This window comes from Oryctolagus cuniculus, chromosome 1, assembly GCF_051225735.1.
Source record: "Oryctolagus cuniculus isolate XC-2025 breed Fujian yellow rabbit chromosome 1, ASM5122573v1, whole genome shotgun sequence".
Taxonomy (NCBI): Eukaryota; Metazoa; Chordata; class Mammalia; order Lagomorpha; family Leporidae; genus Oryctolagus; species Oryctolagus cuniculus.
The window spans coordinates 34487905-34501304 of record NC_142867.1 but is presented as its reverse complement, the minus strand read 5'-3'; the positions used below and the strand labels follow the sequence as shown (position 1 = coordinate 34501304).

The 13400-nt window shown below is 40.6% G+C and overlaps 2 protein-coding genes across 36 annotated transcripts in view; one reads left to right on the top strand and one right to left on the bottom strand.

The window, feature by feature from the left end:
- Window positions 1-10854, bottom strand: part of IMMP1L (inner mitochondrial membrane peptidase subunit 1) — an 84118-nt gene extending 73264 nt beyond the window's left edge. For 9 of the 31 annotated variants that reach the window (XR_016218010.1, XR_011387824.2, XR_016218009.1 and 6 more), the window contains exon 1: window positions 10718-10854. The gene's annotated coding sequence lies outside the window, so the exon portion shown is untranslated. Of the gene's footprint in view, window positions 1-10558 lie in introns of all 31 variants that reach the window. The other 22 variants (XR_011387821.2, XR_016218003.1, XR_016218006.1 and 19 more) reach the window with 10 other exon arrangements.
- Window positions 10855-10925: 71 nt separating this feature from the next.
- ELP4 (elongator acetyltransferase complex subunit 4) overlaps window positions 10926-13400 on the top strand; it is a 280207-nt gene continuing 277732 nt past the window's right edge. For all 5 annotated transcript variants that reach the window (XM_089309947.1, XM_051825657.3, XM_051825667.3 and 2 more), the window contains exon 1: window positions 10926-11148. In XM_089309947.1, the coding sequence (XP_089166073.1) occupies window positions 10926-11148 (223 nt within the window). The remainder of the gene's footprint in view (window positions 11149-13400) is intronic.

Genomic DNA, 13400 nt, shown 5'->3' with positions numbered 1-13400 from the left:
TTTGAATCATACTTAAAAATAACTAAAATCAGAATGAATGTAAGTACCCATTTGTCCTGAAGTCATGTATGTCATAAAAATAGAACAAAAGAAAAATCAAAACAAAAATTAGAAAATATGTTGAAAGAAATGCTTATAAAAACATAAAATGGCAAAAGTTATTAAAGAAAATCATACTGCTAACTGTATACAGTCTATTAGATAACAAGAAAGTTAGAAAATCAATGAATTAAGTTTGTAAGACAAGAAGGGGAAAAAACGGAACTTCAGTAAATCAAAAACAAGGAATGTAGAAGTAAGGAAATAATAAAGATAAGAGAATGATTTAAAGTAAACATAAAATTGAAAAAAAATCAACAAAGCCACAGTTGGGCTTTTTTTTTTTAAGATTCATAAAAATGAAATACCTCTAATAAAACTAACAATGACAGGAAGAAGAAAAACTTTCATTACCACTATCAGCAAGTTTAAAGAAAGGAGATATCATTAGTTACCAAAAAGATAAGAGTTGCTTCCATAAGGCAGAGTAAGCTGGTAACGGACCTACACTCCCATAGATAAGAACTCCAGAAAAAACACAAAAAATATTCAAGTGAAGGCTGTACCAATTTAGCAGAAGAAGACTTCACAGGAGAATCTAACATTTAAAATGAGATTGTCACAGAGCAAGTTTCCTATTTTTACACAGTGGCTTAAACTCTAAGAGAAAAGAAGCCACGTGTTTGAAGAACCCGAGGAAGCTCAAACAAGTCAATGGAATGGACACTCCCAGAAGCAATTTGTTTAATTTATGATGAGTTATTTTATTAACTAAAAAATGATGCTAATATAGCAGGGAATAAGTTACTGTAAACGTTGCTGATTAACAGTTCAATCCTAATAGAAACACAAAGGTACCTTTACCCCTGCCTCACATTAAACACAATAAATTCTGACAGTCTACAAAGGTAAATGTTTAAAAGTAAACAGCAGACATATTTAAAAAACAAAGATAATCTTCAAAATCTTAAAACAGAGATCATCTTTACAATATTGGAGTAGACAAACATAGCCATGAAGGGCTAGACATTAATTAAAAAAAAGTTGTCTGAACACATATTTGCTAAAACCAAAAGAAAATTTAATAAATGAAAAGGCAAACCAGATTGAAAGACATTTGTAATATATTTATTTGAAAATGGATTCTTAACCAAACTATAAAACTACAAATCCATAGGTAAAAAACAGATAATTCAAGTTCTAAAAATTAGCAAAATCATAAATATACCTTTAACAAAAGAGGATATTCAACTGGTCAATAAACATATGAACAGGTGCTCAACTTCTTTCAGTTCAAAACCAAGGACAAACTATACCACACAAACCTCTCAGAATGTCTAAAATTAAAAGAGATTGGGTACTGGCAACTTGGATTAGTGGGTTAAGCTGCCACCTACATTCCCAGCATCCCATGTGAGCCCAGGCTGCTCCACTTTTGATCTAGCTCCTTGCTGATATACCTGAGAAAGCAGCAGAGGATGCCCCAACTCCTTGGGCCTCTGCACCCACTAGGGAGACCTGGAACAAGTTCCTGGCTTTGGATCTGCCCTGGTACAGCTATTGTAGTCATTTGGGGAATGAATCAGGAATTGGAAGACTTCTTTCTTCCTTGTCTCTCCCTCTCTCTAACTATGTCTTTCAAATAAATAAAGATAAATACTAAAAGGCAGAGAGAGGGAGAGGGAGCGAGAGAGAGATGGTATACTAAGTGCTGTTAAGGATGAAAAGCAATTGAAATTCTCAACACTCCTGTTAAGAGTGTAAATTGCTAAAATCACGTTGGAAAAATGGTCCCAAAGGGGAAACATCCAAATGTCTTTCAACAGTAGAGTAGATAATGAATTAATTATACAATTTATAAATTTATCAGATATCTGGGGCCAGAGCTGTGGCGTAGCAGATTAAGCCACAGTCTGCAGTGCCAGTATCCCATATGGGTGCCAGTTAGCGTCCCAGCTCCTCCACTTTCTATCCAATAGACCTAGGAAAGCAGCAGAAAATGGCCCAAGTGCTTGGGCCCCTGAACCCACATGGGAGACCCAGATGACGCTCCAGGCTCCCGACTTCAAATCAGCTCAATTCCGGCTATTGTGGCCATTGGGGAGTAAACCAGTAAATGGAAGAACTCTCTCTCCCTTCTGTAACTCTTTCTTTAAAAAAAAAATATTTATTTGAGAGGTAGAGTTACATACAAAGAGATAGAGAGACAGAGAGAAAGGTCTTCTATCCACTGGGTCACTCCCAAAATGGCCACAATGGCCAAAGCAGAACCAGTCCGAAGACAGTAGTCAGGAGCTTCCTCTGGGTCCCCCAAGCAACTGCAGGGGCCCAGGCACTGGGCCATACTCCACTACTTTCCCAGGTCATGAGCAGAGCTGGATCTGAAGAGAAACAGCTGGGACATGAACCAGCATCCATATGAGATGCCAGCACCACAAGTGGAGGCTTAGCCTATTACGCCTCAGTGCCAATCCCTCTCTGTAGCTCTTTCAAATAAATCAATAAATCTTAAAAAAATTATCAGATACTGTGCAGCAGTAAGAATAAATCATTTATAACTATACATACTAATAAGCATCATTTCACAAATATAATATTAAAAGAACTCGAACACTGTATGGTTTAATCTATATAAGGCAGAAAAACAGATAAATCTGTAATCTGAAATCAGGACTATTATTTACAGGAAGGAGGCAAAAGGGGACTACCTGAGGTTCAGGAACTCCTTCAGTGGAGGCGTGACCTTGGCATTCATTCATTCAATCATGTTGCAAAATACCAGCAGGACTAACAGTAAGCCTCTACGCTATCTCTGTCATACACTTCATCTGCACAGACACACCAGTAACAGACTCTGGGGCTAGAGAAGCTATTGAAAAACCACCTGAAGAAATGCCACCTACTCTTTGACAAAGGAGCTAAAATCAATCCCTGGAGAAAAGAACGTCTCTTCAACAAAATGGTGCTGGGAAAATTGGATCACCACATGCAGAAGTATGAAACAAGACCTCTGGCCGGCGCCGCGGCTCAATAGGCTAATCTTCCACCTGCGGCTCTGGCACACCAGGTTCTAGTCCCGATCAGGGCACTGGATTCTGTCCCAATTGCCCCTCTTCCTGTCCAGCTCTCTGCTGTGGCCCAGGAGTACAGTGGAGGATGGCCCAAGTCCTTGGGCCCTGCACTCACATGGGAGACCAGGAGAAGCACCTGGCTCCTGGCTTCGGATCAGCACGGTGCGCCGGCCGCAGCACACCAGCCGCAGCGGCCACTGGAGAGTGAACCAACGAAAAGGAAGACCTTTCTCTGTCTCTCTTTCTCACTGTCCACTCTGCCTGTCAAAAAAAGAAAAAAAAAAAAAAAGAAAGAAAAAAAAGAAACAAGACCTCTACCTTACATCTTATAAAAAAATCAACTCAAAACAAAATGGGGCCGGCGCCGCGGCTCACTAGGCTAATCCTCCGCCTAGCGGCGCCGGCACACCGGGTTCTAGTCCCGGTCAGGGCGCCGGATTCTGTCCCAGTTGCCCCTCTTCCAGGCCAGCCCTCTGCTGTGGCCAGGGAGTGCAGTGGAGGATGGCCCAGGTGCTTGGGCCCTGCACCCCATGGGAGACCAGGAAAAGCACCTGGCTCCTGGCTCCTGCCATCGGATCAGCGCGGTGCACCGGCCGCAGCACGCCGGCCGCAGCGGCCATTGGAGGGTGAACCAACGGCAAAGGAAGACCTTTCTCTCTGTCTCTCTCTCTCTCACTGTCCACTCTGCCTGTCAAAAAAATAAAAAAAAAAAAATGGTATGGGGCAGGTGGGGAGCTGGCACTATGGCCTAGTAGCTAAGCCTCTGCCTGAAGCACTGGCATCCCATATGGGTGTCGATTCTAGTCCTGGCTGCTCCTCTTCCAATCTAACTCTTTGCTATAGCCTGGGAAAGGAGAAGAGGATGGTCCAAGTACTTGGGCCCCTGCACCCATGTGAGATGTTAGAAAGAAGCTCCTGGTTCCTGGCTTTGGATAGGCTCAGCTCCAGCCATCACGGCCATTTGGGGAGGGAATGAGTGGATGGAAGATCATTCTCTCTGTCTCTTCCTCTCTCTGTCTGTAACTCTACCTCTCACATAAATAAAACCATTAAAAAATGTTTTAAAAAGTGGATCATGGATCTGAATCTACGACCTGATACCATCATATTATTAGAGAACATTGGAGAAACTCTGCAAGACATTGGCATAGGCAAAGACTTCTTGGAAAAGACCCCAGAAACACAGGAAATCAAAGCTAAAATAGACAAACGGGATTATACCAAGCCGAGAAGCTTCCATGCTACAAAAGAAACACTCAGCAAAGTGAAAAGGCAACCAACAGAATAGGAGAAAAATATCTGCAACATATGAAGCTGATAAACGATTAATATCCAGCATCTATAAACAGCTCAAGAAACTCAGCAACAACAAAACAAACAATCCAGTTAAGAAATGTGCAAAGGACCTGAGCAGGTATTTTTCAAAATCAGAAATTCAAATGGCCAACAGACACATGAAAAAATGCTGAGGATTGCTAGCCATCAGGGAAATGCAAATCAAAACCACAATGAGGTTTTATCTCATTCCAGTTAGAATGGCTGTCATACAGAAATCAACAAACAATAAATGCTGACAAGGATGTGGGGGAAAAGGTACCCTAATTCACTGGTGATGGAAATGTAAACTAGTACAACCATTATCGAAGACAGTATGGAAATACCTCAGAGAGCTGAAAACAGATATACCATATGACCCAGCCATCTCACTCCTGGGAATTTATCCAAACAAAGTGAAATCAACATATGAAAGAGTAGTATGTACCCCAATGTTCATTGCAGCTCAATTGTAGCTAAGATATGGAACCAACCCAGATGTCCATCAACTATTGACTGGATAAAGAAATTATGGTATATATACACTATGGAACACACTGAGGCATGAAAAAATGAAATCCTGTCTTTTGCAACAAAATAGATGCAAATGGAAAGCGTTATACTTACTGAAATAAGCCAGTCCCCAAAAGACAACTATGATATGTTTTCCTGGCTCTATGGTAACTACTAGAGTACCAAAAATGTAATACAGAGGAGTGAAATTGGCATTTTGAACTTGGATAATTGCTTGTAACCCTTGTCTCTACTGTTGAGGAAGTGTTGTTTTTCTTCATACTATTTGTTGAACTCATTAGGGTTAATTTTATGAGTATAGAGTGGACTGAAAATAGATCATTGTGGAAGTTAGGAGAGGAAGGAGGAGGACGGGTGGCAGTGTAGAGAGGAGGGAGGGTAGGGTAGAAACTATCACTATGTTCTTAAATCTGTATACATGAAATACATGAAATTTTTATACCTTAAATTTTTTAAAAAAACAGGAAAAGAATCAAAAAAAAGAAATACCCATTTGTGTCACAGAGTGCTACTTACTTACTGTCGCTCCCCCTCTTCATGGAGGAACGACACTAAACCCTGCCTAGGCTTCATATCCGAGTCACGGCACCATTATGTCGCTCCCCCTCTTCGCGGAGGAACGACACTAAACCCTGCCTAGGTTTCATATCCGAGTCACGGCACCATTATGTCGCTCCCCCTCTTCGTGGAGGAACGACACAAGACCCTGCGCTGTTCTTTTGTCTGCTCGGCCCTCCCCGGGTTTGCTGCTGGTCCTTCCCGGGTTGGCTACCGTCCCTCCCACCTCTGTGGAAGGGCGGTTCCCCCTGCCACCTTCCCCACTTCCGCGGGGGAGCGGCACACCACCGGCCGGCTCTCTCGGGGGCTGCTCAGGTGTTCCTTCAGATAGATGTTCCTGGTGCATGTTGTCTCTCTCCTCCTTTATAGTCCTCTTCCACCAATCCCAACTCTGCTACCCACACGCCAAGTACGCTGCTCTCCTCCAATCAGGAGCAGGTCCTGCTGTTTATTGGCTGAACTGGAGGCAGCTGTGTAGAAGCTGTTTCCTCCTCTCCCAGCGCCATATTGTGGGAGAGCAGATGCACAGAATAAGTCTTAATTCCAGTAACTTAGTCTAGTCCGAGTTGCTCCCAGTTGCTCCCCACACTTACTATGTCCATGTATATGTTTTTAATATAACAGATGTGTTGCCTGCAGTTGAAGGCAGCCTGCCTTCAATTATAACTGAAGGTTGAAATTTTCTTAATAGCTGATTTTGCATTGGCAACACAGTAAGATGGCTTTACTGAGGATGTGTTCATTGAAGTGCAATTTGAAATATAAGTAGAAGTTCCATAGTGACCTTTTGAAGAAAGGGATTATGATGAGTACAGGAAACTAAATGAATGCCAAACTGCAGAGTAAGGGAATTTATAGAGTGATGTGGCTAAAGATGTAGGTGAAAGAATGCAAGTTCTTAAAGGGTTCTATTTTTATATGATCAAATTTATAAAAAGGTTAAGATGATTTGTGAATGTGGAGAATGGACTACAAAGAGAACCAAAGACGAAGGTTAAACACCCTAGAAAGGATTGGAGAACTATTAAGAAGTTAATTCCAAGGGTCCAATGGACTAGATTTGGTAGAACGAAGCATGAGAGAAGAAGTGAGTTTAGTGAGGTTCCTTGGAGTAAACAATAAATTCTACAGTTGGTTATATCATTTATTGAGATAAAAGACATTCAGTTAGGGGGCATTATGAATTTGAGATCCCATTAAAGACATCCAAGATGCAGGGAAGTACCTAGATACATGATTCTAGAGGTTAGAAAAAGTGATCTGGACTACAACTATGTTAGTCATTGGTATACAAGGGGTAACTGAAATCATGAGGTTAGAGCAATTTGAAATGAAAAGACAAAATGATCTTATTGGATACCCCAAGATTTAATGGCTGAAAATAAGAGAAAAAAGCTTTTTTATTTATATCTTTTAGTCATTGAATTGTTATTCTTCCTTTCAAAGACTAATCCCGGGCCAATGTACTGGACTCCTCATTCAGGTCCTTTATCAGTTGTCTACAATCTGTTTCTAATACCTTCGGATTCTCTCTCTCAACAAAACTCCACCCTCAAACCTTTGTCATCTCCCTCTGCTACCCTTCGCAGTAAGGCTTTCTAAAAGGTAAAATGGTCTACTTTTATGGAATACTCAACTTCATGTACTATTCACTTCTAAAAACAATTATTTGACTTGTAACTTTCCTACTCTGAGAAATCTGCCTTTAACAGGCACAAATAAACAATTATTTTTATTGTCTAGCTGTCAAATGTTGATGTTCTCCAAAGTTTATCTACGATTCTTTTTCTCTTCTCATTCTAAAGCAAATATTTCTTGGCAAGTTTAACTATTTCCTTGGGATAAACTGCCACTATGTATTTAATGATTTCAATCTGCTTTTAACTACAAATCTCTCTCCCACATAGGCTACAATATACAAGACGCCTGTACTTGGTTATTCCACGGCAACCTCAAATTAAACATGTTCAAAACAGATGAAAACCTCAATTTATGATCTCCTTCCCCTAAAACATCAGAACTACAAATTCTGTGGCTCCTTCTTTATATCCATCCTCAACAAGCCACAAAACTCTCCAGGTGGAAACTTTTAGTCACCCTTGATTCCTTCTCTCAACTTTTACCACTTACACCTATAGAAATCTGTGTATTCATCAGTTTTGTTAATCCCAGTCACACCTGTAGCCACTTCATTTTCTTTTAGCACACTTTTTGCCATTCCATAAACAGCAAACATGATCATCATCATTCTTTTACTTTAAAATATTCAATGATTTCCATTAAGAAACAAAAAAGCCACCACACTCTTGCCTAACTTCTCTAGTCTCCTGTTAGCATTCCATAACAATCCTGAGAACTACTTGCACAGAAGCATGAAAGAAGATTTATTGAAGGTGCAGCCATACCATTCTCCATAATGGATTTCACTTTCCTTAATGCTTTCATCTTCTACATATCTTTTAAAAATCAGAATAAAGTTCTTGCTCAGCAGAAACTGTCCAAGTCCCCCCTCTCTCCAGATCACTTGTAGTTTACATTATTAAACCATTTACAGGTCCACCTCCCCCAACTGTGAACTCTAGGAAAGCAGAGACTAAGTATTTTTTTCCTCCTATTACCTCAGCTCTTAGCACTCTTCCCAGAACTTAGTGCATACTCAATAAATAGTTAACAGCACACCTAAACACAGTCTTTTAACTCTTGCTTTACACAAATATTTTATTTATTCTAATGGTCTATATTCAACTCTACTATATGCTGGCAAGTCAAAATATTTGGGATCACTTGGAAGCAAAGGTTTTGTCTTTGTTAAAAAAAAAAATAATAATTTTGTATTCTAAGATAGTGTTATACCAGAGGTAAATCCTGGTTTCATGAATGCCTTGTTGTGTACATGGCATGCTGCCCAAATTACAGACAAAATTGGAAAATAATTTCTCAGTTCTAGTAATAAGCAAATAAAGCACCATTACCATCACCTTAAGAAAAGTAAAAGGTTAAGTAATACAGTCAGAAGTAGGAGAATATGTAGTAAATTAGCTTATAAAATTACTTGTGGTATTTCAAAGTTTTCACTACATCAAGAATACACAAGAAGTTTCTATGGGATTTGTACTGTTTTTCTACTTTTTGTTTTGGTCTTCCTAGTTGTAATTTAGTGGTTATTTACTATAGGACAAATTTTGAACATACTATTCAATGTATTCATTTTCAGTACATTAAACTTTTTTTTTTCTTTTTCTTTTTTTTTTTTTTTTTTTTTTGACAGGCAGAGTGGACAGTGAGAGAGAGAGAGACAGAGAGAAAGGTTAAAGGTCTTCCTTTTGCCGTTGGTTCACCCTCCAATGGCCTCTGCGGCCAGCGCATTGCAGCCGGCACACCGCGCTGATCCGAAGCCAGGAGCCAGGTGCTTCTCCTGGTCTCCCATGCAGGTGCAGGGCCCAAGCACTTGGGCCATCCTCCACTACACTCCTGGGCCAGAGCACAGAGCTGGCCTGGAAGAGGGGCAACCGGGACAGAATCCGGCGCCCCGACCGGGACTAGAACCTGGGTGCCTGCGCCGCAAGGCGGAGGATTAGCCTAGTGAGCCATGGCGCCGGAGTACATTAATCTTACCTCCCCCAGATGAGACCATTTTTATTACTATGGATCTGAAATGACAAGACCTAAGCAAACAGTAATCACTGAGCAGCAATTTTACTAAGATTTGTATTGGTGAAAGATTTTAAATGAAAGCAACCTTGATCAAAGAAAATACTGTTAAATGGCAAGGTCTTCTGAATATGGTTGTTTAAAAAACTCCCAAAATTATAAAATTCACCAGTCACCATTTAGTGATACTAATTCCAATTTATCCAAAGGAATCAGACAAAAGCTTTCAACACATCAATGAGATTTAAAACAATTCAATGGCAAGAATTTCACCAAGGTATGGATGTATTAAAAAGTATCAGAGAGGGGCTGACGCTGTGACACAGTGGATTAAAGCCCTGGCCTGAAGTGTCAGCATCCCATATGGGCACCAGTTTGAGTCCTGGCTGCTCCTCTTCCAATCCACCTCTCTGCTGTGGCCTGGGAAAGCAATAGAAGATGGCCCAAGTCGTTGGGTCCCTGCACAAGCGTGGGAGACCCAGAAGAAGCTCCTGGCTCCTGGCTTCAGATCAGCTCAGCTCTGGCTGTTGTGGCCATTTGGGGAGTGAACCAGTGGATGGAAGACCTCTTTCTCTCTACCTCTCTCTGTAATTCTGTCTTTCAAATAAATAAAAACAAATCTTTAAAAAAAAATAAAGTATCAGAGATCACTGAGATAATAACACAGACGTGCAGGCAAAATTTGTGAGAACTTTATATAATATTTGCCAATCACAAATGCCTTTAAAAATCACTTACCCATCCCACCCCCAGCTCAATTTCAGAAAATTTTAAATCTAAAAACACGGCTCTAAATTTTTTCACATATAAAATTCATCTTTAATTTTAAAAAAGCTTCCATTTAGAGGTCACAAATCACCAGAAAACTAAAGTATGAAAACATCCAATTCTTTATCAGTTTTTTTTTTTTTTTCTGAGCGGGAGGGTGTAGAAACCTAAGTATTTTTTGTTTTTTGCAGCTGTTTTAACAGAAAACGACAATTAAATGTGTGAACAAGGTTGTCAGAGTAACACTTGTCATTCATACTGATCATGGAAAGACATCCCAAGACTTCTGGGAGCACTAATTAAAATTCAAGAAAGCTTCTCACGTAGAATAGTCGGAGAGGTATATCTTTCAAGACACAAAAAAACCAAACTGCCTCCAAGTTCAAGAGTTTCCGCTCTAAGGTCTAAATCCAAACCACCGGCCAAGGTACTAAAGAACTAAGCCCACAGGCTCAGCAGGCAACTCGTTTAAGTAATCGTCCCAATCCTTTGGATGTAACTCAACCATCCGGGAAAAGACCTCAGGGGGTGGGAAATGCGGAGTGAATTTTGCCTTAGCAATCAGAAGAGAAAGAGGGAGGGAAAGTATCTCTTCACTATCAATCTGAAAAGGGGACAAGTACCAGCTCCTTGGTAAGACCTGAAGGTTTTTCGCTTCACGAACTTTTTAACTCCACGTGAATGACGGCACTCAACCCGAGAAGAAGGCTGACTATTACCCACCTCTGGCCCCAGGAAACCCCAGAAATCCCTCACCCAGGACTCGGGTGGGCCTTTCTCACCTGGGCCCGGCAGAAGTCCGCCGTCCTTACGTGCTGCGCACTTTTCAGCAATACGCCTTGCGATTGGTTAACTCGGGAGGGACGCCTGAGTTCTATTGGCTACGAAAGCCAAGTTAGGAGCGAGGGGGCGGGAGTTTAGAACTGGCTCTGACAGGCCGGCTGCCTGAGTTCCCAGAGTTCCTATTGGGTCAATACGGGAGGCTGCAAGATGGCGGCAGTGGCAACCTGCGGCGCTGGTGCCGGGGGTACTGAGTCTATGGCGGCGGCAACCAGCAAGAGCAACGTCACCAGTTTCCAGAGGAGGGGTCCTAGAGCCAGGGGCACTGACAGCGGCGGCCCTCGACTGGTGTCCATTGCAGGCACGCGACCGTCGGTACGGAATGGACAGCTGCTGGTGTCAACCGGGCTGCCAGCCCTGGACCAGCTCTTAGGTCGGTTCGGAACTGAGATGGGCTCAATCCAGGGAAAACTGAGGGAGGGGACCTGTCGGGGAGTTACTGTGACCCCACATGTCTCTGTGACCTCCGTCAACCTTCGGACGTGAAGAGTATTATAGTCTGGGCTGATGGTGTTGGAGGGGAGGAAAGGTTGCATGGAGACGTCTGAACGCTGTTAACTAAGCCCGTTTTTGGTGTCCGCGCTCTCTATTTTCCTTCTCTGCCCACCGGCCCCTTTCCAGATTGCGACTGGATGCCTCCGTGCGTTTACCCTGAAGTGCTTGTACCCCGAGGGGAAGCACTGATGCATAGACACAGATTGGCGTTCATGTGGGAGCTCCTTCTGGTCCCTTGAGTACACGCTGTCAACCCCGGGTAGCTCACGGTTTGGCCTAATCTACAAAACTTTTTGTGTATTTTTTTTTAATCCCTTGTGAAGGGCTTCATTAGAAAATGCTGAGAAAATAATTTTCTCCTTTTTTATCGCCAGGCTACTCATCTCCTGGTTCTAAATATGAAAACATAGTGGCTTAAGATAATGGATGTTAAAAGTTAAAAGTCTGTTCTAGTTATTTAGATAGTCTTGTCTGCATTAAATATATGCATACATATATTTGTTATTTTTGCTGTATACATTTTGCTTCCCAAGATTGCTTGCTTGTTCATGCCGTAAATGACATGTTTGCATTTAATTCACATTTTAACGAGGGAAAGAAGTCTACTATTAAGCTTTCTTTTGCAGTCTCTGGAATTTTCCATGAGAAGGCTGCTGAAGAATATGCTTGCTTCATAAATGTTAATTTTGAAAGGATTGACCAAATTCAATTGGACAAATCTGCTGTTAGTAAACCTTGAGGATTAGTTTATTTCTATCTGAATGCTGCTTATTAAAACTTGTGTGTTGACATTTGAGAACTTTTTTCATAGCCTGTAATATGTGTCTGTTAAATCTTATACACGTTCGGGAAGTATTGCAATTGCCATTGCTTGTCCTTGTACTTCACTTGACATTTTTTTCTCTGTAATTTTTCCTCTGAGACAGGCTTTTCAAATAGGTTTAGTGCAGAGGAACAAATAACAAGACAAGCAGCCTATGAGAAAGAATATGGCTTCTTGATTCTGTTATTTCATGTTCTAACTGGATCCTGGTTATTTCTACAAAAATTATTTCCTCTTAGTTTTTTCAAATTTGTGTCCTTCTTAGTAATAGTGTGCTATAAACAGAAATGATTCAAAATATCTAGTTAGCAAAATATCTAGTTAGTTCCTTGTGGGACTCACTTGGTATCAGTCTGTATTTGAACCTACACATAGGAAGCTATTCCTATTTATTACACTTGTATATCTATATTTTGTAATTCAACAGGGATGTGTAATTTCTTCCACTTAGTACTAAGAGTGTCCAAATGAAAAGATCACATTTCTGGCATTTTGCCTCAGTTTCTCATAAGAATAAGAGATTGTGCCTAGCATAGTTTCTGAATCTAAGTAGCTTCTAAGTAAGTTCTTGATTGAAAGAAAAATAACATGTAGGGGAAAAAAACCACACAAGACATGGTAAAACATTTAAAATAATGTTATATGTGTGAGCTCCAAAAATAGATTCCAAAATGAGATGATACAGTCACAAAATTAGTAACCATTAGTGACTTCAGGCTCCAAAGTTAGTGCTCTCTGCACTATGTTGCAGCTGTCTCAAAATTTTGAGAACTGTTTTCAGGGGGTCTTGACAATTTATTGAATTTAAGATTAATGTTCTAACTTTTAAGCCACCTTCTACAGAGATATAAACTTGGAAAGTAGTTTAAACTGGCTTGCAGGTGGAAGACTCTAGTATTTGTAACAAACGTTTGATAAAAATTAGCAATATTTCTTACATGTGTGCACTTGGTTATTATATTTAGAAAAATAAATATGTCCAGGAGTATTTTAGTTGTTAACTTATTACTGACATTCTTGTATTTTGATTTTCTGTCTTGTATGGTCCTGGGAAGCAAACACTTTGCATTTGTTTTTCATTAAAGCATTCTTGGAAAGTGCAACTTTTGGCTGCTAATGTGTATACACATGAGTAAAAGCAACTCAGAGTATATTGTTGCTCTGACATGTTATTGATGCAGATTGTGACTAGCCTAATATGACCATATTGTGACAAAAGGTAATGAAAGTAGGATGTTCTGATACTAGTGATAAGACTAATATGCCATTGTGATTTGCCTAAAAATAAAAGGTTGGTGTGTAACAAG